Genomic DNA, 23,911 nt, shown 5'->3' with positions numbered 1-23,911 from the left:
TTCTCCTCTCTCATTAATGATATAATTCATTTTTGAAGATGGCAGAAAGGCCTGTCTTTGGCAATGGCAAGGAGTGGAATGTTGGCTAAAGAGACTTGTACTCCGACTAGAATGTCTCTGCTGTAACCAAGAAGCTTGATATTGACATCTAGCCGCTTAACTAGCAAGTTAGCGAACCAAATGCAAAGCTGGAGTTCTGAGCTGGATAGAATTTATTTGGCACATCTTAGATTTCTTCTAGTTAAAAGCAGTGGCGTAGCAGCCCCCGGGTGCCTCCAACACACCCCCGCTCCGAGTATTCGTTATAAACGGTATATGGTATAAATCGTCCCGGGATTTTGCAACCCTAGTGGATCGTAACCCCCATATTCACCCTGAACTTTGGTCGGTCAGTCAGTGAAATTAATGTTTGACTGTGTGTCAGATGTTTGAAATCAATCACATAGTGGTGCTCCATCTCAATTCCTCTAGTCCCTCTGGCCCTGTAACTCCACAGCTTTAACAGAGCAGCTTGACCTCTGACCTTGTGGTGTTATTGGTCTGTGGTCGGTTGACCATTGGCTGGCCATCATGTTAAGTGTCCAGTTCCCATCCCCAGGGCTGAGTCATGATTTGGTGGGAGTTTCCTTTTCAGTTGATTGACCTCTGACCCCTTGCCCATTACTCCCACTGTGGAAGGTGTGTGCCTCACCTCTGAGGTTTTGCATACAGATGTGTGGTCCATCTTCTGAAAAGGAGAGATGGGAAGGAGGTAGAGCTGGGTGATATGGCCTACAAATCATAACTCATTTTCTTTCAAGCTTATGGGCGATTCATGATATCTCGAACAGTCAGCAGTAATCGGATGAATTCAAGGCTTGTGAAGATATACCTAGGCTAAATATAAACCATAACACCCAATAATGATTTTTATCAAAATGGTCCAACCTGCTTTTCTTTTGCAATCACTGATCTCTCAAGTCTGTCAAAATGCCTTTTTTGTTCCAAATTTAACCAGAACCATGCATAATGCACATTCACTAATAATGACTAACTTCTTGTAGCAGTCATTATAGAAAATGAACACGGGTCTCATAAACAATCTCTTAAGCACGAGCTAGTGAGGAAGTAGCCAGGTAATCTTTATATTTCAGGTTTAGCCAACTTGGATCTACTTGCTAGCTAACAAGGTAGAACAGTTGAATTGTTATCCACACACCCTTCTGTCTGTCTCCAACTGTTTGAACAGCATGCTAACCTGTCCACTTTGTTCAGATGTTGAAATCAAGTGGCCTATCTTATTTCTCAGATTGAGAATGAGTTGCCTATTCCTTACATAGTGTATTATGCTTACTGCACATTTATAAAACGCAGACTAGACAGCTAGTATAACAGTCTTTGGTTAAAATGCTACTCGCGGTGCCGCAATGCCGCGCCGGTCGAACTGAGCATTAATTTCCCAGAATCTATGTTAATTGATACACACGTTTTAGAAGTGTCTGCTCTGCTCGCAGTTTTGAGTAGTTGAGACATAAAAAGGGTATCATTAGAAAGGTTATGTTGTCCTCTATTACAGTAAAATAATGTCTCCATGTGTCCCATTCTGTTGGACCAAACCTCAAACGCAAATAGCGAGTTGAAGCCGCATGTCAGAGGGATATGTGATCTCTCAACTTTGTTGGCGTGAGTGGCAGGGGGAGGGGCTTGATGTGTGTTAACCATAGGCGAACAGTCCAAAATAAGCCTGATGTGTTTTCTATGGGCTTATTTTTGACAACTCCCATTGTTAGGGTGGAGACGTGCATCTTGTTATTACACGTCTCTGGTGTAGATGGGAAGGTGCGCACTGCACAGAAGAGTGAAAGAGACGAGACCAAAAAGACACACGCTCGTTTTAAAAACCAAAATAAACGTGATTCTTGCGATACAGGCATTTGGAATATCGAGCGAAAACGTGCATTCAAATGAATTGGATTATATCGCCCAGCCCTGAAAGGAAGGCAGCCACACATGCACGCTTCCTCTACCCCCCCCCCCCCCCCCCCCCTCACTTTTCTCTGACTCTCCTTTCAGATCCCTTTTGCTTCTTGCAAGGGAAATCAGAGCCTTGTGTTTGTTTATCTGCAGTGTGCTGATAAAGTTTCCAGTTTGTGCTATGGGGCCCAGGGGCACAGTTTAATCTGCATTTGTCCCCTGAGTGACATCCCTTCCCCATCAGAGGGGCACGGGGGAGCCAGCCGCCCAGCCAGGCACTGAGACCAGGGGATGTGGTGGGGCTTGATGTGCTTATGGGTGATTATGTATATGGGCTATAACAAGGGCTATATAAATGGGATTACAGTACAGCCACCTCTCTCCCCTTTCTCTCTCTCTCTCTGTCTGTCAGTGGGTGGGTGGCCATAGAAACACTTCTCTTCTGAGGGTCAGGAATCAAAGCCCTTGGTGAGAAGCACAGTGCTAAAGAGCCTGGGAAACTGTGTGTGTAGGAGATTGTTAGAAGTGGGTATAATGGTATAATGGTCAGTGTATATTGTTTGTTACTGAAGTGGTGATTGAGTGATAGAGAGGGCCCTATGAAGCTGCTGCTGGTGGGAGCTCTGGGTTCCAGGTTGATGTTGGTGAAGGGGAATGTGTAATTTAGAAGGCTACTCTCTTAACCTCTGACCTGTCTCCTTTCGGCACCTTGTCTCACACACACACACACACACACACACACACACCCACCCCCCCCTGCAGTATGTTTTAACTTTACCAGGCTGTTCCTCTGCTGGTCCCTGTGGAGTGCTGACCCTTGACCTGTCTGATACTTGTTACTGATGCCTTGTGTCTCCTAGAATAGATCGTATTTATTCACATCCAGTCCCAGTGCTCTGACTATGGAGAGAGGGGATACCGTTGGATACCGCTGTGAATGGAAACCAGTGGATCTCTCAGCTGCTCTTCATCAGCCAATTGTTGCATCATTTGATCACCTCCCACCACTTCTCTCAGCACATACCACTACAGTCATATGATGCTTTCATACTGAATCTGTTTCCCACAGAGCCACGGAGATGAAACGTGTGTGTGTGTCTGGACATCCAGTTTGAGGGAGGCAGTGAAGGAGATATCAAGTGTTCTCATTCTTCCTGCGTGGGGCCTCTCCTGCTGACAGTGTGGGATTTAATTATTCAAGTTGGTTTGAATAGAAAAGAGGAGCGCTGTTGAGGACCGAGGGAAGGCTCTACTTGTTGGTTATTCTGTTTCACACACACGCACGCTCTCTCCCTCCTCTCTCTTGCTCTCTCCCGCCACCCTGACCAGAAACAATCTTCCTGGGCACACCTGAGTAATGTCACACACATCTTCCTCCCTGGCGAGCTGACCGACCTACGTCGGGAGCCCCGGAGACGAGGATGTCCGTTTTTAGTGCTGTTTGTTTATTTGGGTGACTCCCACACTGATACAGTGGATTTGAATGTCGTCATTGTGGTGAACTCGTGGCTGATATAAAATCACACCCACACAGGCACAGTGAGATCCAGGTCTCTCTACTCTGTAACCATGCAGATGCGGTCAGTGCACAGTGGCAAACAGTGTTGGAAGTCTGATGTCACAGTCCAGGTGTATTGAATATTGTGTGAGCTGGGCTCTGAGCTGCTGATAATAGCAGTGTGCGTCCCTCGTTAGCTCCTACTGTATCTCACAGCCTGTCCTCTGGAGCCATAAACACACAGCCCCTCCCTCCCATAAGCCCTTCCCTCCCTCCCTCCCAGTCCCTTCCCTTCTCACCACCAGGCAGACCAGAACATAAGCCCCTGCCTGCCTGTTATTAGTCTGCCCTGACACCCTCAGTCTGATAAGCTGATGAAGTCCAGCTGCTCTGCAGAGGCTCTGGCCTCTGAGTTCTGTTTTTCTGTGAACAAACAAAACCATTTTTTTTGTTTTGCTTACGTAGCTGGGATTGGATGTGTTGCTTCAGGTGCAAAGACCCAGTCAAGGTCTTGGTGGACAGGACAGGGGTCAGGTCTAGTAAGGGGGCTGCATAAGCTGGTGGAGTTCACAACGATCTGACTCTAATGGTCTAGCTCAGGTCTGCCAAAATATGGGGGGGGGAACGAGCGTAGAGCAGCCAGTCCGTTGTCCCCGGCTCTCTAGCTCCGCAGCTCTAGAGCTCTGCCAGCATTCATCAGGGGAGAATAAATGCTAGACGTTCGATCTAAGCTGTGGGTGTTTTGGGAGAACACTGCACACAACACACTCCCATACTGGATCACACACACACACACACACACACACACACACACACAACACACACACAACCACACACACACACACACACACAAACGTGTGCTTTCTCACAGAATGATAAATGATGGACATAGCTGTGATGGTCTTTGAAAGGGGGAACAGATGCAGCATTTGTATACTGGTCCTTTGCCACAAATGCTTTGTTTGTCCACTGTACAGCTGTCCAAATACCAGCCAATGCAATCAACCGTTTAGCTGCCCGCTGTTTCCTTTCTGTCCCCAAAGGCTGATGCCCACAGGTTTGCGGCCCAAAAGGCCAAGCTCGGGCCTAAAGGCCAGTGGTCTGAAACCGCCAGGACCAACCCACAACCTAAAGTCTTAACACTGGCCAACACTGGTCAGGGCCCAATCACAGCCCATGTAATCAGTAAATTGACTGTGTAGTTTCAAATCTGTTGGTGTGTTCCTCTTGTCTAAACGCTGCTAATTCAGGTCCTGCGGTTCTACTGTCTGCCTGGCAGGTGATCCAGTCCTCTTTTTTTAAACAATTAACCCTCCCAGTGCCACTACCACGGCCAAGGCCAAATCAGTCCAGTCTGACTCAGCAGGACAGGAACAGCTGGCTCTGCCTCAGTCTAACTAATTCACTTGACTGGAACAAAAGCCTACCGACTACCATGCTGCACCCGCTTCCTTCCAGGAGCTGAGCGGTCGTGGAGAGTTCTGAAGAGGCGCTTAGTGTTCAGCTCACACCAAGCGGCACCAGATACACCGATAACTATGACATTTCGTAAAGTAATCTCCTTGAATTAGTCCCAATCTCACTTCATTTATTCTAAAGCCTCTGTCAGAGCTCGTTCTCGATTAGGAGATTGAAGATTCCTATGTTCTCTTGCATTTTCCCCTGAATAGGCAGAAAACTCACGGATGGAAACATGAGATTTTAACGCTGACTTCCCTCTGAACTCTGTGGTTCCAGAGTGGGCCCAAGTGGGCCCAAAGGCTGACATCTGTGGGAGAAATGGTGAAAGAGAGGGAGGCTGAGCAGAAAACAAGCCCTTCAGAGAGGGGAGATGTGAACTTGAGAGAGGAGTTAATGTGCGGATGTTGAGCCTCTCGAGGCCACTCTTAAAGCCTGCTCCTCTACTCACCAAACACACAATCCCAGCCTCTTCTCCTTCAGCCTGGAGCAGCACGACTCAGCCCGTTTAACATGCCTCAGCCAGAGCAAGATGGACTGGGAGAAGAGGAGAGGAAAATAGACAGATAAAAGTGGAGGAGTTTTTGATTCATTGCTTTTAGTGACTGCATGGTCTTTGCGTGGCCAAACTGGCCCATTGAAAGATCTCTGGTGAATTACTGGAAGAACTTGTAGTGTACTGCTCTCTTGCACGCCTCACTGCAGGCAGGGATATAAAGTGAACAGATTTCTGTTTGCTTGTCCTTCTGGCTCCCCCAGCTGTTTCTGCTACATTATATTAGTCCTGGCCAACAAGCCTGCTGGGGCCCCGTCTCAACGTGTCGCTGTGTGTTTCTGGCTCCTGTTGGAGTGGAGGTTCTGTCAGAAGCATCACCATCACACTGAGAGTCCCATCTCAGTGTCTCTTCTTGCCCCCCCCCCCCCACATCTTCCTCTACTCCTGCTCTTCTGTCTTTTGATCGTGCTTTCTCCCTCCCCCTCTTTCTCCTCAGTGTAATGTGAGTGGGCTCTTTCCTATGAGAGAGAGTCTTTAAGCCCACTCAGTGTATGAACTGGCACAGAGATAGAGGGTTCTGTTCTCAGGTCTGCTGCTTTAGCCAGACAGACCATGTGATTTCCCCCAGCCACCCAGAACCAGCCTCCACTGCTGGAATGGGGCCAACCAGCCAGGTAAAGGCTAGACACGCACATGCACTCACACGGTCCATGCACACGCGTGCTCATGTAAGATGGCAACTTCACTACAACACATCACACCAACACACACACAGAGCCGCACACAGCTTTATCAAAACCGTATGGTCTTCCATAAACCCAGACCCCCTTCCTGGCAAACTGGTTTCTTTTTGATGACTAATCTGTAGTTTACGTCTTAGTTGTACTTCCTTGTGTTGAATGTTTTTTTTATAGATTTTTCCCCTCTCTCTTAAAGTGAATTCTGAATGTAGCCTAGTCCCTGGTTTAGGCCTACACATGGCTGCCTCATGGGCCCTCGCTTTGTCCAGACTCCAGGAGAGGCCGCTTTGATCAAAGCCAAGGACTGCAATTCCCAGGAGCCCCCACACTGCAGCCCAGTGAACAGGCCGTAAAGGGAAAATTTGTTTGGGTCAATGAGTGGCTACTCCTGAGGTGTGTGTGTGTTATAACTGACACTCGGGGGAAGGGAAGCAATGGCTCTTTGTATGTACATTAGTCTGGATGAGAAAGACCTTTAGTGACCTGATCTAGGGATGAGGCTTGGGCGGTATCCCGGGATTTACGGTATTACTGGCGTAGCACACAAGGGGGCGGCAAAAACGCAAGGAAAGCCTATTGGGCCTATTACCAAAATACCCCCCAAATTACACAAGTAATAGCGAACTTGCATAGACGCTGTTAGCTAAATACTAACTAACAAAATTAACATATACTAATTGGAAAGACCGACAAATCCAGCTAATAAAGTTATACAGGCATAGCTAGTAGCTACAGAATGTAATTTTTCGGGGAGTGTGGACATTTACAAGCGAAAGTGTGAGATTGTTCAGTTGCACAAAGTTGTGATTCATGCTTTTCTGATGGAAGAGCAGCATGTGTACACGGAGGGGAGAGGAGGAAGAACAGAGGGGGAAAAAAAACGCTAGTGGGAAGCACAGGGGAAAAAAATAACTCATCCAGAGCTCTTTAGCTTCTCAAACACGGCAGAAAGCCGGTATAAGATATCTGTTGGCAAATATTTAATAGTAAATGGCATACAAGTGTGACTTCATCACCTCATGTGCACAACAGAGACTCGTGGACTCACCAGCTCCTGCTTTCTCCCGTTGTGCTATTTACAAACACTGGCTTAACTGTTCTGGGGAACTACCGTAAGCTTCATAATGTGAAGAACGCAATCTGCTTCATGTCTTAATAACATGTTGCACAAGTTGACTGCATATATTAACTTAAAAAGTAACTACAAATATTCAAGTTTTTTTGAAAAACCTACTAGGGATAGCAGGAGGAACCGGAAGATCGTTAGTGCCAGTACACCGAGCCAGTAGTAGAGTTGAGGACAAGTGAGATGTTCTGCTCACGTTCATGTGTGAGCCAGACCTCCATCTGTTCACTCTATGGTGTGTTACTGTAGCTTTTACCCCTCTAGAGAAGGTGATAGTCCATTAACTTCAGCACTGCCCTACGCCCCTCCCCAGGCCCCACCAGGCCCCCCAGGAACTGCATACCCCTCTGACTTTGAATGACTCTCTTTCATAAGATTCACTACATTGTAAAGAGGCCCATAAATAGCCCTCAAAAAGGCTTGCTGAGACGAGTTGCCATAGAAACCAGTGGTTGGAAGTTAGTCTTTGTGTTGGTTCCATGCAGGAGTGCGTGCGGGAGGCAGGCGGGGGGCAGTAGGAGCAGTAACGCTAGCTAGCTGCTCTTTGGCTCAATGAACAGACCTGTTTGAGGTCATCTGAGAGCGCTGGAGGTAGACTACGATCTGTCTGGCTTCCTGAGGTAACATTTACAGGACTCAGGTAACCTTTTAGAGGACTCAGACAGGACTAGTAATTCTATTTATGGCTAAATTAGGGCTAAATATAACCCTCTATCAGAGTCCTGTTTAACAGATCACCCACTCATCTTTTCTCCTGATCTGTGCTGTCTCCATGTGTCCGGACTGATCTGCTCATTCTTACCTCCGATTAGGGACATCAAACGGTCAACCTGCTGCACATACGCTATGGACCATCCAGTCTAGAGTGCCTGGTTAAATTGTGCTTGGGAGCATTTTTTAAATTTTTATAAATGGTTAAACTAGTGAGATATCTGATTATTGAACAAATCTTTGCTTCATTTCCTATCCTAAATGAAGGTATTTAATTGTTTTGCCCTATCTAATTCATGTATATTACGCTGCTTTCCATGATGTGTACAGTATGTGCTACTACTTTACACAAGCTGGTGTTTTGACCACATTGAATTGGGGGGAATTAAACATTGTTTTTACCTCCGATTGGGTGATGTTAGTATAAAAGTTTAGTCAACAAGATGACGCGATCGTTTGCTTTAACAGAGCAATATCTTTATTTTGCTACTGTTGATTTTGTCATAAACGCTGACGCAACTGTCATTTTCTTTCTCAAATGGCACCGATAATTCGGGGGGGAGGGATCTCTCTAAAAGTTGCTGGCCACCAATACGCGGACAGTCAAACTATCACTTAAATACAGTGGGGGGAAAAAAGTATTTGATCCCCTGCTGATTTTGTACGTTTGCCCACTTAGAGAAATGATCAGTCTATAATTTTAATGGTAGGTTTATTTGAACAGTGAGAGACAGAATAACAACAAAAAAATCCAGAAAAACGCATGTCAAAAATGTTATAAAATGATTTGCATTTTAATGAGGGAAATAAGTATTTGACCCCTCTGCAAAACATGACTTAGTACTTGGTGGCAAAACACTTGTTGGCAATCACAGAGGTCAGACGTTTCTTGTAGTTGGCCACCAGGTTTGCACACATCTCAGGAGGGATTTTGTCCCACTCCTCTGTGCAGATCTTCTCCAAGTCATTAAGGTTTCGAGGCTGACGTTTGGCAACTCAAACCTTCAGCTCCCTCCACATATTTTCTATGGGATTAAGGTCTGGAGACTGGCTAGGCCACTCCAGGACCTTAATCTGCTTCTCCTTGAGCCACTCCTTTGTTGCCTTGGCCGTCTGTTTTGGGTCATTGTCATGCTGGAATACCCATCCACGACCCATTTTCAATGCCCTGGCTGAGGGAAGGATGTTCTTACCCAAGATTTGACGGTACATGGCCCCGTCCATCGTCCCTTTGATGCGGTGAAGTTGTCCTGTCCCCTTAGCAGAAAAACACCCCCAAGCATAATGTTTCCACCTCCATGTTTGACGGTGGAGATGGTGTTCTTGGGGTCATAGGCAGCATTCCTCCTCCTCCAAACACGGTGAGTTGATGCCAAAGAGCTCCATTTTGGTCTCATCTGACCACAACACTTTCACCAGTTGTTCTCTGAATCATTCAGATGTTCATTGGCAAACTTCAGACAGGCATGTATATGTATTCTTGAGCAGGGGGACCTTGCGGGTGCTGTAGGATTTCAGTCCTTCACGACGTAGTGTGTTACCAATTGTTTTCTTGGTGACTATGGTCCCAGCTGCCTTGAGATAATTGACAAGATCCTCCCGTGTAGTTCTGGGCTGATTCCTCACCGTTCTCATGATCATTGGAACTCCACGAGGTGAGATCTTGCATGGAGCCCCAGGCCGAGGAAGATTGACAGTTCTTTTGTGTTTCTTCCATTTGCGAATAATCGCACCAACTGTTGTCACCTTCTCACCAAGCTGCTTGGCGATGGTCTTGTAGCCCATTCCAGCCTTGTGTAGGTCTACAATCTTGTCCCTGACATCCTTGGAGAGCTCTTTGGTCTTGGCCATGGTGGAGAGTTTGGAATCTGATTGATTGCTTCTGTGGACAGGTGTCTTTTTTTATAGGTAACAAGCTGCGGTTAGGAGCACTCCCTTTAAGAGTGTGCTCCTAATCTCAGCTCGTTACCTGTATAAAAGACACCTGCGAGCCAGAAATCTTTCTGATTTGAGAGGGGGTCAAATACTTATTTCCCTCATTAAAATGCAAATCAATTTATAACACTTTTGACATGCATTTTTCTGGATATTTTTGTTATTCTGTCTCTCACTGTTCAAATAAACCTACCATTAAAATTATAGACTGATCCTTTCTTTATCAGTGGGCAAACGTACAAAATCAGCAGGGGATCAAATACTTTTTGTGACACTGGCCTACACACAGTAACCCATAATGTCGAAGTGGAATTCATTGTTTTAGAATTTTTTACAAATTAATTAAAAATGAGAATCTGGTATGTCTTGAGTCAGTAAGTATTCAACCTCTTTTGTTATGGCAAGCCTAAATATGTTCAGGGGTAAAACATTTCTTAAGTCAGAAGTTGCATTGACCCAGTCTGCAATAATAGTGTTTAACGTTATTTTTTAATGACTACTATCTATGTACCCCACACATACAATTATCTTTTAATGTCCCTCAGTCGAGCAGTGAATTTCAAAGCGCAAGGGAGTTTTTTAGGATAAAACGGAATAGAACTAAGCTCAGGCAAAGTCCTAGAGGAAAACCTGATTGTCTGCTTTCTGACAGACACTGGGAGGCAAATTCACCTTTCAGCAGGACAATAACCTAAAACACAAGGCAAAATCTATATTGACTTAAATATGCTTGAAAATCTATGGCAAGACTTGAAAATGGCTGTCTAGCAATGAGCCACAACCAACTTGACAGAGCTTGAAGATTTATTTAAGAATAATGTGCAAATACTATAAAGTCCAGGTGTTAGACTTATCCAGAAAGACACCGCTGTAATCGCTGCCAGAGGTGCTTCTACAAAGTATTAATTTAGGAGTGTGAATACTTATGTAAATGAGATCTGTATTTCCTTTTCAATAAATGTGCAGAAATGTCTAAAACAAAGTTTTTACTTTTTCATTTAGGGTATTGTGTGCGTGTGTGTGTAGACAGGTGAGACAAATTGAGTCAATTCTGAATTCATGCTGTAACACAACAAAATGTGGAATAAGTGAAGGGGTATATAGAGTGCCTTCAGAAAGTATATCTCAAATAGTCTTTTACCATATCAAAATATATTTTGGCATATAGTGTACTATATTTGCAGGTTAGCGTTTTTCGTCATGGTGTGATTTTAATTTATTGAAATGACAGACATCCCAACTGGTTTGCCCTGCCTACTCTGACTAGCTCAAATGAACCAGTACATGTATTAACCCCCCCCCCATTGAACTATTCATTAGGCCCTAAACTATGGATGTCACATGACTGGGAATAAAGATACAGTGGGTTAGGAAAGTATTCAGACGCCTTGACTTTTTCTACATTTTGTTACGGGCGGTCAGCTCTAGGAAGAGACTGATGGAGGCCACTGTGTTCTTGGGGACCTTCAGTGCTGCAGACATTTCTTGGTGCACTTCCCCAGGTCTGTGCCTCGACACAATCCTGTCTTAGAGCTCTACGGACAATTCCTTCGACCTTAAGACTTGGTTTATGCTCTGACATGCACTGTCAACTGGGACCTCATATAGACAGGTGTGTGTGTGTGTGTGTGTGTGTGTGTGTGTGTGTGTGTGTGTGTGTGTGTGTGTGTGTGTGTGTCCCTTTCCAAATCATGTCCAATCAATTGAATTTAGCACAGGTGGACTCCAATGAAGTTGTAGAAACATCTCAAGGATGGTTAACGGAAACAGGATGCACCTGAGCTCAATTTCAAGTCGCATAGCAAAGGGTCTGAATACTTATGTAAGTAAGGTATATCTGTTTTGTATTTTATACATTTGCAAAAATTCAAAAACCTGTTTTTGCTTTGTCATTATGGGGTAATGTGTTTAGATTGAATTAGAAAAATGCTTATTTAATCCATTTGAGAATAAGGCTATAACATAACGTTTTGAAAGTCAAGGGGTCTGAATACTTTCCGAATGCACTCTATGCATCTGTTGGTCACTTTTTAAATTTTTTTTTAAGTAGGAGTGTGGATTAGAAAACCAGTCTGTATGTGGTGTGACCACCATTTGCCTCGCGCGACACATCTCCTTCACATGGAGTTGATCAGGCTGTTGATTGTGGCCTGTGGAATGTTATCCCATTCCTCTTCAATGGCTGTGCGAAGTTGCTAGATATTGGCGGGAACTGGAACACGTTGTCATACACGTCGATCCAGAGCATCCCAAACATTCTTAATGTGTGAAATGTCTGAGTATGCAGGCCATGGAAGAACTGGGACATTTTGAGCTTACAGGAATTTTGTACAGATTGTTGCGACATGGGTACGTGCATTATCATGCTGAAACATCAGGTGATGGCGGAGGATGAATGGCACAACAATGAGCCTCAGGATATCGTCACGGTATCTCTGTGCATTCAAATTGCCATTGATGAAATACAAATGTGTACGTTGTCTGTAAATTATTCCTGCCCATACTACAACCCCACCACCACCATGGGGCACTCTGTTCACAACGTTGACATCAGCAAACCGCTCAACCACACAAAGCCATGTCTGCCATCTAACCTGTACAATTGAACCGGGATTCATCCGTGAAGAGGACACTTCTCCAGCGTGCCAGTGGCCATCGAAGGTGAGCATTTTCCCACTGAAGTCGGTTACGACGCCGAACTGCAGTCAGGCCAAGACCTTGGTGAAGACGATGAGCACGCGCATGAGCTTCCCTGAGATGGTTTCTGACAGTCGGTGCAGAAATTCTTTGGTTGTGCCAACTCAGTTTCATCAGCTGTCCTGGTGGCTGGTCTCAGACAATCAGGTGTAGAAGCCAGATGTGGAGGTCCTGGGCTGGCGTGGTTACACATGGTCTGCAGTTGTGTTGCCGGTTGGATGTATTGCCAAATTCTTTAAAGCTACGTTGGAGGCGGCTTATGGAAGAGAAATTAACATTAAATTCTCTGGAAACCGCTTTGGTAGACATTGCTGCAGTCAGCATGCCAATTGCACGCTCCCTCAACTTGAAGTGGCATTGTGTGAACTGCACATTTTAGTGTGGCCTTTTATTCTCCCCAGCACAAGGTGCACCTGTGTAATGATCATTCTGTTTAATCAACTTTTTCACACCTGTCAGGTGGATTATCTTGGCGAAGGAGAGATGCTCACTAACAGGGATATAAACAAACATTTTAGAGAAGCTTTTTGTGCATATGAGAAATTCCTGAGATCTTTTAGCTCATGAAACATGGGAACAACACTTTACGTGTTGCGTTTCTATTTTTGTTCAATGTTGTTAATTATTTCCTTGACCTTCCTTAGTCCTTTCCCTGCTTATGATCCACAGTCAGAAGCCCCTCACCCCAGGATTGTGTGTACAGAGAGAAGACAGGGAAGGCTGCGCTCTCCCAGTGGTCATAAACGTGACCATTAGGAAGCAATTTAAAGTAATGGCACTTTAATGAAAACAAGATGGCTACTGCCCGTAGAATTCCACACTTCCACATTGTGTCACTCCCTTCCTGTGTGCTTTCTCAACTCTAGGGGAGACTCATCAGTAAACGGTGACATGTAAATGAAGACCGAATGCCACGTGCTGGTTGGAGAAAGATACTGTTTTGTCCAGGAATGTCTGGGATCTTTCTGGGGAGGGGTGCTGACAAAGACCAAGCCCAGGAGCGAAAGACGGGAGGCTTGGCTGGAAGAAGAACATCCCTACAGTCCTCAATCCTCCCAGACTGGAGATTTCTTTGGCCAGGGGTTTTTTGTCTACGATCTGCATAGACCTCACTTCCCAAAAGGCACCTGTAGTCAAAGGACTGTGTGTCCGATGGCCATCTATGGCAGTTCTAAACAGTAGGCTTACTGTTACTTGGTAGAGTAGCTGTGTGATGAGCAGCAGACATTCTCTTCATAATCTACTACAGTGTATATATAAATCATGGCAGGTATACAGCCTTTGATTGCTCAGTTAAAATGGCATATAGTTTTTGTAGTGCTGCTGTCGTCATTGGTGGTTAGGGTTAGTCTAGTCCACAGGCAATGACCTAAGCTTACCCCCGTCTGTCTTTCTGTATGCATATAGTGTTTTGTGTAGTTGTCTGTTTGCTCGCTGGTTGTTGACATCTGGCTGTGCTTTGGAGCACAACAGTGTTGTAATTCTGTAATGATTCGATGCCGTGGAAGTGAAGACTATTACAGCCAAATCCACGTAGCACTCCACTCAGGTCTAATTGCATTATCTTTGAAGGTAGGGTTACACACGCCATCTGATGCCAGACAATATTGCCTTACACCAGGGTTCCCCAACTGGCGGATTTGGACAGGGTTCCCCAAATATTCGGCTCGCGGGTGATTTCTATTTGCCCCCCCCCCCCCCCCCCAAGTTTTGAGCAAAACACAAGTTACTCTACTGCCAATGTTTGTCTATGGAGATTGCTTGGCGGTGTGCTCAAATGTATACACCTGTCAGCAACGGGTGTGGCTGAAATGTCCAAATCCACTAATTTGAACGGGTGTCCACATGCTTTTGTGTGTGTGTGTGTTTATATGTGATCGTATACAGATGTAAGCAAGGTTTGAAATGATTGTTTTAGTCAAATATGATATCTGTTTGGACTTCTTGCGGTCAATTTGCAGTTATTTGTAATTATGTTCTGGTCCCTGACCATCTGCTCAAGAAAGAATCTTCCCGCGGCTGAATCTATTGATGATCCCTGCACTCACACGCAGCCTGTTACTGCTGTTCATGCACGCACACAAACACATTTTCTGCAAATTAGAGTGTATAGTTGTGGATCGAAATAGTGTGTTTGTGTAGTCAGCCTCTCTCATGCATGATGTGGAAGTATGTGTACTTGTTGTTCAACCGTAGTCCTCACACCACCACACACTCAGTAGGTCTGTGATGGTGTACTGTCAAATCATGTGTTTAAATTTATAACCAGGGCAGAAGTGATTAGTTGTGGGTTGTAGTTAGATTCTCATTAGAGGTGCAATGGTGAGAAAGCTCCCTGCTCGGCTCTGCTCTGTCTGATACAGAGTTATGCTGATGAATGATGACTTCCATTAAACATTTCATTCAGAGCAGCTGTTAATGTGGGCTGGAGCAAGAGAGGGGGGGAGAGGTAGAGCGAGGGAGGGAGGGAGGAAGGGGACTAGAGCGAAAGTTTACCCTCTTCCCTTGGCTGTATTTAAAGCCTTAGTATCTATTGATTTCCATCTCATTGCTCTCCCTCGGAAGGGAGCACCAGCCAGCTCAGCACACAGGTATCAAGGCTTTATCTGTGGGAGCGGAAAGGCTGAGGAGCAGGGAAGATGTTCCCTGACGCAGTCTGTTCTGTCTGTCTGCCTCTCTCCGGATGGGGGTGAAAAGCCATAAAGACACAGGGACTGTCTCTCTCTCTCTCTCTCTCTCTCAAAAAGAGATTGTACCATTTGTGTGGGGGATGCTCTCCCTCTTTCATACACAAGCGGGTATTGGCATAAACTGGTTCATTGTGAAACCCAGTCGTACAGTGACTAACACAGTCATGACGGGAGGGCTGGCGGCCAGTTGTTTGGACTGGACTGAAGCCTGGATTAGACTCCTTCATGTTGGTCCAGTTCAGACACATTAGCATAGTTTCCATGGTTGCAAAACGGAAATGACCCCCCCCACCATCTTTTTTCCATCTCATTCATGCAGACCAACTCTTCCATTCACATTCAGAAGCCCCCTCCCTCTCTTCAACCCCCCCCCCCCCCCCCCCCCCCCCACCTCCACCCCTACTCTACGCTATCTCTCAAACTGGGATGGAACAGAGAAATGTAAATCTGCTGACGGCTCCTCTTGTGTGAGGCAAATGGAGGGGTATCGAGTTGAGGGAGAGAGTCTGACTGCGTGTGTGTGTGTGTGTGGAAAGCACTACTGGACTGCAGAGCACTGGGTTTGTGTAAAGTTAATACTCAATACACTGACTGTAGTTGTTGTGTACTGACCATTGTTGAGTTTAAAGGGCCCTACACACCCTATGCAAACAGAGCGTCGTATACGGTCCGTTCCAACATTTTAGCCACACAAAGGTACGCAGAAAGCGCCGCTCAGTCACTGCGTTTGCGTACGGTGTGTAGCGATCTTAAGGGTGGTTAACGAACAGCCATGTCATGAAAATGAGGCGACCTGAATGTGCCAACAGTCTGAATGTACACATTTTTATATCAGTTTGTCCTTTTTTGGGGGGTCCTTTTCTCCTCTCCCTCTTCTGCACAACATGCCGTGTTATTCTTAAATGAATAGCAGCGCTTTTAACGTTAATGTGCATCTACATCTGGTGGGCTGCCTGCCCCCCTCTTCTCTCTCCCCCGGACCCCCCCCCCTTTAGCCCTGACCATCCTGTGCAGCGTGTGATTGGCTGTGAGGTCCAGGCAGGACGGGGCCCAGGTCTAAGCAGGGCTGTGTGATTGTGTGCGGGCGGGGTAATGTCTCCCTGGCTCAGCATCACAGCTCTGTGTTCTGTACTCTCGTTCTCGTCTCAGCCACGAAACACTTCATTAGCCTTTAACAAGACCACAGCGCCTGCCTGCGCCAAACTCTACTTTCACCTCTCGCTCTCTCCTCTCGCTCTCTCTCTCTCGCGCTCTCTCTCTCCCAGACCCTCTTTCTATTGCCCATTTCTCTTTACCTTTGACTGTATCTTTCTCCCGTTCTCTCTTTAATGCCTAGTTTCTTTCCTGTCAGTGTTCGGATCCAGGCACTGTTGGTAGTGATTGTGATTCTGAGCACTTCTAAAGGCCTCTAACAGAGTACAGGGAGGAATAGGAAGGGGGTAGAGGATTTTTGGATGGGTGCCCTCCTCTTGGACAGCCACCCTGAATGGGGCTCATTGATCCCCCTTGTCCCCCCTCTGTGTTCTCACCCCTGAATGGTCCTTTCAGGGCTCTGGACTAGCAGGTCGAGACCACCAAGCCTTCCTGTGTAAGAGAACTGGGCCAGGCCCAGGGCATTTAGACTGCTGCATTACACACACACACACACACACACACACACACACACACACACACACACACACACACACACACACACACACACACACACACACACACACACACACACACACACACACACACACACACACAGAGAGACACACACACACACACACAGAGAGACACACACACAGAGACACACACACAGAGGCACACACACAGCCTGCCAGCCACAGACACACACAGCCTGCCAGCCACAGACACCCAAGCTCATCACAGTCTCACTCTGATCCTGTACTACAACTGACTTTCTCACTTAAAGGGGCCCTAACAAGACACACTCAGTGTCTCTCACACACACACACACACACACACACACACACACACACACACACACACACACACACACACACACAGATGCAGGTTTTGTTAACTGCATTCCCGAAACAAGGAGTATTCTTGTCTCTCTATTGCTTCTTCTTTCTTCCTGCTCCCATAGCAAGTAGGCCTTCCTTTGGTTTCCATAGTAACTGGTGTCTGTTTTGGGCCGAGCTTCTTTTAGGTACATCGTTTGAGTCTCTTTCTCGGTTAGAGAGAAACTGAGAGAGGTGAATGCCGGTGAGAGTGGTGACTGAGGCCCTCCCTGACTTGGAGGAAGCCGATGATTCACCTGAGGGAGGGGTGATAGGGTAGTGGTGCGTGAGGGTCTGAAAGTGTTCCTCTGCTCAAGTCAGGGTGGTTTATTCCTGATTCCCTCGTGTGTGTGTGTGTGTGTGTGTGTGTGTGTGTGTGTGTGTGTGTGTGTGTGTGTGTGTGTGTGTGTGTGTGTGTGTGTGTGTGTGTGTGAGTGACCCATCACTACTACCCCTCACTGTGCTCTTTCTTGTCCCTAGTGGCTCTGGTCTTCACAGTTACACCTCTCTGGGTTTTGAAAAATGTATGTGCTTCTGAGTGGTGCTCCATCAGTCCTGATATTTTGGGTCTAGCCTGAACTCTCTTTCCCTCCCTCCCTCTACAGGGTGTACCCCAGCTGCCCTGTGCCAAGGCCCTGTACAACTACGATGGCAAGGAACCTGGGGACCTCAAGTTCAGTAAGGGTGACATCATCATCCTGCGACGCCAGGTGGATGAGAATTGGTACCACGGGGAGATAGGCGGAGTCCACGGTTTCTTCCCCACCAACTTTGTCCAGATCATCAAGCCACTGCCGCAGCCCCCGCCACAGTGCAAGGCCCTCTACGACTTTGAGCTAAAAGACAAGGAGGCAGACAAGGATTGCCTGCCCTTTACTAAGGTGAGTTATAGACAACTTTACTAGTGTTGCACGGTATACCGGTATCACGGTACCAAAGCGTAATAATACTTATGATACCAACATATGATACCAGCCCTCACCCACCTGCTGCTCTCAGCATCCCCTACCAGCCCTCACCCACCTGCTTCTCTCAGCATCCCCTACCAGCCCTCACCCACCTGCTTCTCTCAGCGTCCCCTACCAGCCCTCACCCACCTGCTTCTCTCAGCGTCCCCTACCAGCCCTCACCCACCTGCTTCTCTCAGCGTCCCCTACCAGCCCTCACCCACCTGCTTCTCTCAGCGTCCCCTACCAGCCCTCACCCACCTGCTTCTCTCAGCATCCCCTACCAGCCCTCACCCACCTGCTTCTCTCAGCGTCCCCTACCAGCCCTCACCCACCTGCTTCTCTCAGCGTCCCCTACCAGCCCTCACCCACCTGCTTCTCTCAGCGTCCCCTACCAGCCCTCACCCACCTGCTTCTCTCAGCGTCCCCTACCAGCCCTCACCCACCTGCGTCTCTCCGTCTGCCCTCCATGCACATCTATTCCTCCATCAGTTTTGTAAATATAATATAGCCTTGATGGTGAGTGGGGATGGAGACCCTGATCAGTATTTTGTTACGTTTGATACATTGGAGCAGTGCACAGAGCGAGCAAAGTTGATACATTGTACATCATTTCATCCCTGATATAACCAAGAGCGCAGGCCAGTCTGAGTATAGGCTTTGCAAGTTCGCTGCCACGCAGCAGTGCCAGAGAAGAAAAACAGCTTTGCAACAGCATGGAAAACGGCGTAGAAAATGAAAACATTGTTGACTCATATAACCGGAGCTAATGTTTTGTCTTCTGGCACCATTTTGCGCATTTGATATAATTTCACAAACCATGTCGCGAGACGTTTTTAAACCAATCCCGGACCGCTAATTATTGGTTTGATAACACAATTTTCAGTCATGTTAGCTAGCTAGCTAACAACCTGGTAACTTCACAGTAGAGCTAGGCAAATTTGATTGGCACAGGAAGAAAGGAAAAGGGTCTGCTACTCACAGGATGTTTATTCAAATGTAGGATTCATATAGGCATAACTATATAAAAAATCTATCTTTTTCTGGTGCACCTTACATTCTGTTTGGTGCCTAACATTTTTTTAAAGTTGGGAGCAGTGTGAGTTTGTGTTTATGGGTGGCGTGTGTGTGCTTATGAGAGAGAAAGAGAGTGAGTGTGCTTGGGAGGGAGGGAGGGAGGGAGGGAGGGAGGGTGTGTGTGTGTGTGTGTGTGTGTGTGTGTGTGTGTGTGTGAACTGAAGAGTAGGTTTCATGCAGTGTTTTCCCCTTACTGACACATACATGCAGATCATTATGCATGTATATTCCTCCAGCAAATCACAGGTAGACCTTTGCAAATATGAGTAATTTGCCATTCTATGTTATACATTGAACAGTGTGGCGTTAAATTCAGTATGTGTTGTATTGAGTAGAAGTGTGAACATCAGTCACAGATTGGTTGTGTAGCACAACATCTCTCCCCCCCCCCGATACTACTTGGTATCGTGATACTTGGCCTGGTATCGTTTGTAAAATGTGGGTATCGTGACGACACTAGACTTTACCGACGTACCACATAGGACATAGTAGCAAGAGTTTTAATTACAACCTATACTGTTTTTTTTCTAAGCTGTCATTTTCCTGTTTTTGGAGCGTCTAACAGCTCAACTGTTGATTGTAAAAGCTCTGTGGTTTAACCCTGACCACACTCTGAGTGAATTCGTGGCGGTCTTTGTGGACGTGTCCTGCTGATGCAATACATTTTCCCTCCTAGTGTAGAGGACCAGTTATCCACGCTCACACTGCACCTACTGTACAATTGCTAAGCGGGTTGGAACAAATTTTCCAATCGTTTCGTTCTGAACGGAACCATTTTTTTTTTTTCATTCCACTGTTCTAACCAGAAAAAGAAAGTTCTGAACCGGTTCAAACCCCCAAAAAGTACCGGTTTATATTGTTCCTTTTTAAACCTCAAATATATATATATTTTTTTACATTAGAGCAGCTCATAATGGAGCAGGTAAGCCATTTAATCTGTATAGGAAAGTTGTTAAGAGCATATTGTCTTTTGCATGGTTTAATCATAATGAAAGACAAACACACACTGCACTGTGCTGCCAGTCACTATGGACAGACGTGAGATACAACTGAAATGTTGCAGGTGGGAAGAGGGTGGAGCAGGAAGCTTGACTTGAAGCGCTGGGCATCTTATGACACGTGTTATCTGAATTAGATTACGTTATAGTATCCTTAACTAGCATTGAAAAAGTTACATTCTTCTCTTATAAAAAATGTCTCTAATTTCTGAATCACAGTTGTAACATGGTCAGCATTCTACAGTAACCTATGCTTGGACAGGGGCAGGTAGCCTACACACGCACTGACAGGCAGCCTACACACGCACTGACAGGCAGCCTACACACGCACTGACAGGCAGCCTACACACGCACTGACAGGCAGCCTACACACGCACTGACAGGCAGCCTACACACGCACTGACAGGCAGCCTACACACGCACTGACAGGCAGCCTACACACGCACTGACAGGCAGCCTACACACGCACTGACAGGCAGCCTACACACGCACTGACAGGCAGCCTACACACGCACTGACAGGCAGCCTACACACGCACTGACAGGCAGCCTACACACGCACTGACAGGCAGCCTACACACGCACTGACAGGCAGCCTACACACGCACTGACAGGCAGCCTACACACGCACTGACAGGCAGCCTACACACGCACTGACAGGCAGCCTACACACGCACTGACAGGCAGCCTACACACGCACTGACAGGCAGCCTACACACGCACTGACAGGCAGCCTACACACGCACTGACAGGCAGCCTACACACGCACTGACAGGCAGCCTACACACGCACTGACAGGCAGACACTGGGACACGTCTCTGAGTGACAGTGAGGGCTTTGCATAGACGCTAAACTGTCACATGAATAGAGCTTTGATGCGATTTTGTGGGACTGTGAAAAAAATGCCCAGAACGTAAAAGAACGGCATTAACCGGTTCCCATGTGTTTTAAAATAACGGTTCTGTTCCAGAACAGTATAAATGTAAAATAATTGTGTTGTTTTAACGTATCCTTCAATCCTTCAACCGGTTCCAACCCCTGTTGCTAAATTACTTCATTCCTGGATCTACTCAAATATACCCAATGGGTCATTACTTTCTATCTTTGACTTTTATATGCTGTCTGCTGTTTTTTTATGTCTTATGAGCAAAATCTGAAACAAAGGAAAGTGCTTGGCTTGTTCCTTTCTAAACAGGATCCAGTTTATTGCTCTTGTAATGCAGTCTAGCCTTAATGTGGGCACTTCCTTTTAGTTTTTAATAAAACATGGTCTCTCTCTTTCTTCATAAAGGATCTAAAACTCTGCTGGTTAGCAGCATCTTTAATGACAGTCTGCCCGGTAACAACCTCTGTATATTTTCTCTTCTAGGATGATATTCTGACTGTGATTCGCCGAGTGGACGAAAACTGGGCAGAGGGAATGCTGGGGGATAAAATAGGAATCTTCCCCATATCGTATGTTGAGGTAAGCGAAATGTTCCCGGAGCGTCCCTGATATGTCCGGGGGGGGTATTTTACCTCAGGAAGAGGTTGGAAAATGCTGAGTGTGTTAGTGCTATCATTTTTGCTTTGTTAGACATCTTGCAAAATGTGCACATTAGTGCTCTCTCTGCTCTCCCCTGTTGCTTCGCCCCTGAAAACGGTCAAAATATATTTCACCAAAGTACTAAACATGCCAGTAGATTTCCTGCCGATTGGCCATCCTGAGGTAATTCACTGTCCTCCAAAAGCCTCACTGATCACTGCTATTTTAGGAGAGAACTGTCTGCTGGGTTGATAAACTTTACCTGTGTAATAGACCTGAAACATAACCGGAGAATGTAGAAGTAACATGCAGAAGTAACCAGTGGCACTATGAAAACCTTTTAGAACAGCATTTCTTTCTTAATGGAGGAGCATGGTAGAGAGACGCACAGGAGTGGGTGGAGACTTGTCATAATAGGAAGCGCAATTTGAGGAAGGCAAGACCTTTTTCCGTGTGGATGATTTTGACACTGACGTCGAAAGTGACATTCTTAGAAGCAGAGGAGGAGAAGAAGGCCCTATTCATGTGACAGATTTTAGGTTTGTCTAATTTCCCGACGGGGGCGTTTTTGAAGGGAATGGATGCGAAATCATTCGTGCATATACAATTGGCTGTGTTTTCACAGCAGACATACTATGTTTTCCTCCGGGCTTCCCGTGTCTCGCACAGGTTACACAAATATCCCAATGATGAGTACTCTGCATATGTCACACAGTAAATAGCTTTTTAAAAGAAAATATGAACAATTCTAGCACTGTTATAGAGGACAAACCCAAATCTAGGTCTTGCATAACCACACTTGATTATGGATGGGGAGTTCTGTCTGTGCAGTGATTCTATACTGATACCCGTTCTATATTTGGCTGTATATACTTGGCTGTAAATCTGATCTAGTGCTACGTGTGTACACGGGACCACTTGGTGAACCCAGCTTAGCACTGCCTCTCCTCAGGATTGGTGTGAAAATTCTCTGCTTTGATGTTCTAAGTAGAGGAAGAGCAGCTCGGGGCTATCTGTGTCGTGGAGTGCTCCCTCGTCCTCCCTGTGATTAGCTAAACCCTTTTTAGTGTTCCTCCTTTGATTCCTGCCTCACACGAAAGAGGCAGTGAAGGCCTGCAGTCTCCTCCGCTCGCTGCCTGAAAACCCTCCACTCCCCCTGAGCCCAAGGTCCTCTCTCAACCCCCTGGCACTGGCAGCATTCTCAGCACACTGCTTTCTCCCATCAGATAACGGCAAAGGGTGGTTTTCACTATAGCTAGGTTCATTATGAAGAGTGACAGCTTTCATTATCATATTAACAACTCCCTTTCTCTCCTATCTACCCCTCCACATCCTGCTCTCCATGTTCCCCCTTCTTCTTTTCCCACCTTCCCTATATCCATCCTGTTCCCTCTCTCCTTCTGTAGTTTAACTCTGCGGCCCGCCAGCTGATTGAGTTAGACAAGCCTGGGGACTCCAGTGGGGACTCTGGCGAGGGGGCCTCGTCGGGCCCCCAGAGTAACGGGGGGCCCCACCGGGCCGGGGAGAAGAAGAACAGTAAGAAGCGCCACTCGTTCACCTCCCTCACCATGTCCCACAAGCCCTGTCTGGCCCCGCCCCCCCAGAGACACTCCATGGAGATCAGTGGGCCAGTCCTCATCAGCTCCTCCAATCCCACGGCAGCCGCACGCATCGGCGAGATCAGCGGAGGACTGTCCTGCAGCGCACCCTCACAGGTGAGATAGAAGGGAGAGGGAGCTACTGCGTTCCCTCTTGTCCAGTGTCTTTGTACTGTTTGGTTAGGGGCCTTGTATTCAACGAGGAAGCCACTAAATCGAGAGAACCTTATGTCTGAAGCACTCTTGTATATGATGAATGGAATTAATTGACCCAGAACCCAAAGTCTATTGTCCCTAGTAATGAATTCCTATACAATTTACTGTAGAACTTTGTTCTGAACAACCCGCTTAAACCAGAATTGTAAAAACTGTCATGTTGGCCCGCATAACAGCTCATCTGTCTATGGGTGGGTGTCTGTACAATGGACAAGTGTATAATCACTGCCATTGATTT

General features: G+C 46.5%; 1 protein-coding gene across 1 annotated transcript in view; it reads left to right on the top strand.

Moving 5' to 3' along the window:
* The window catches only part of LOC106584225 (E3 ubiquitin-protein ligase SH3RF1), a 54,509-nt gene that overhangs the window by 11,764 nt on the left and 18,834 nt on the right, over positions 1–23,911 (top strand). Inside the window, exons 3-5 of the mRNA XM_014169269.3 lie at positions 17,919–18,194; positions 21,704–21,799; positions 23,266–23,574. Of these exons, the coding sequence (XP_014024744.2) occupies positions 17,919–18,194; positions 21,704–21,799; positions 23,266–23,574 (681 nt within the window). The remainder of the gene's footprint in view (positions 1–17,918; positions 18,195–21,703; positions 21,800–23,265; positions 23,575–23,911) is intronic.

Source organism: Salmo salar, chromosome 23, assembly GCF_965601325.2.
Source record: "Salmo salar chromosome 23, fSalSal1, whole genome shotgun sequence".
Lineage (NCBI taxonomy): Eukaryota > Metazoa > Chordata > Actinopteri > Salmoniformes > Salmonidae > Salmo > Salmo salar.
Note: the sequence above shows the minus strand (reverse complement) of the source record. Positions and strands in the feature narration are given on the sequence as shown.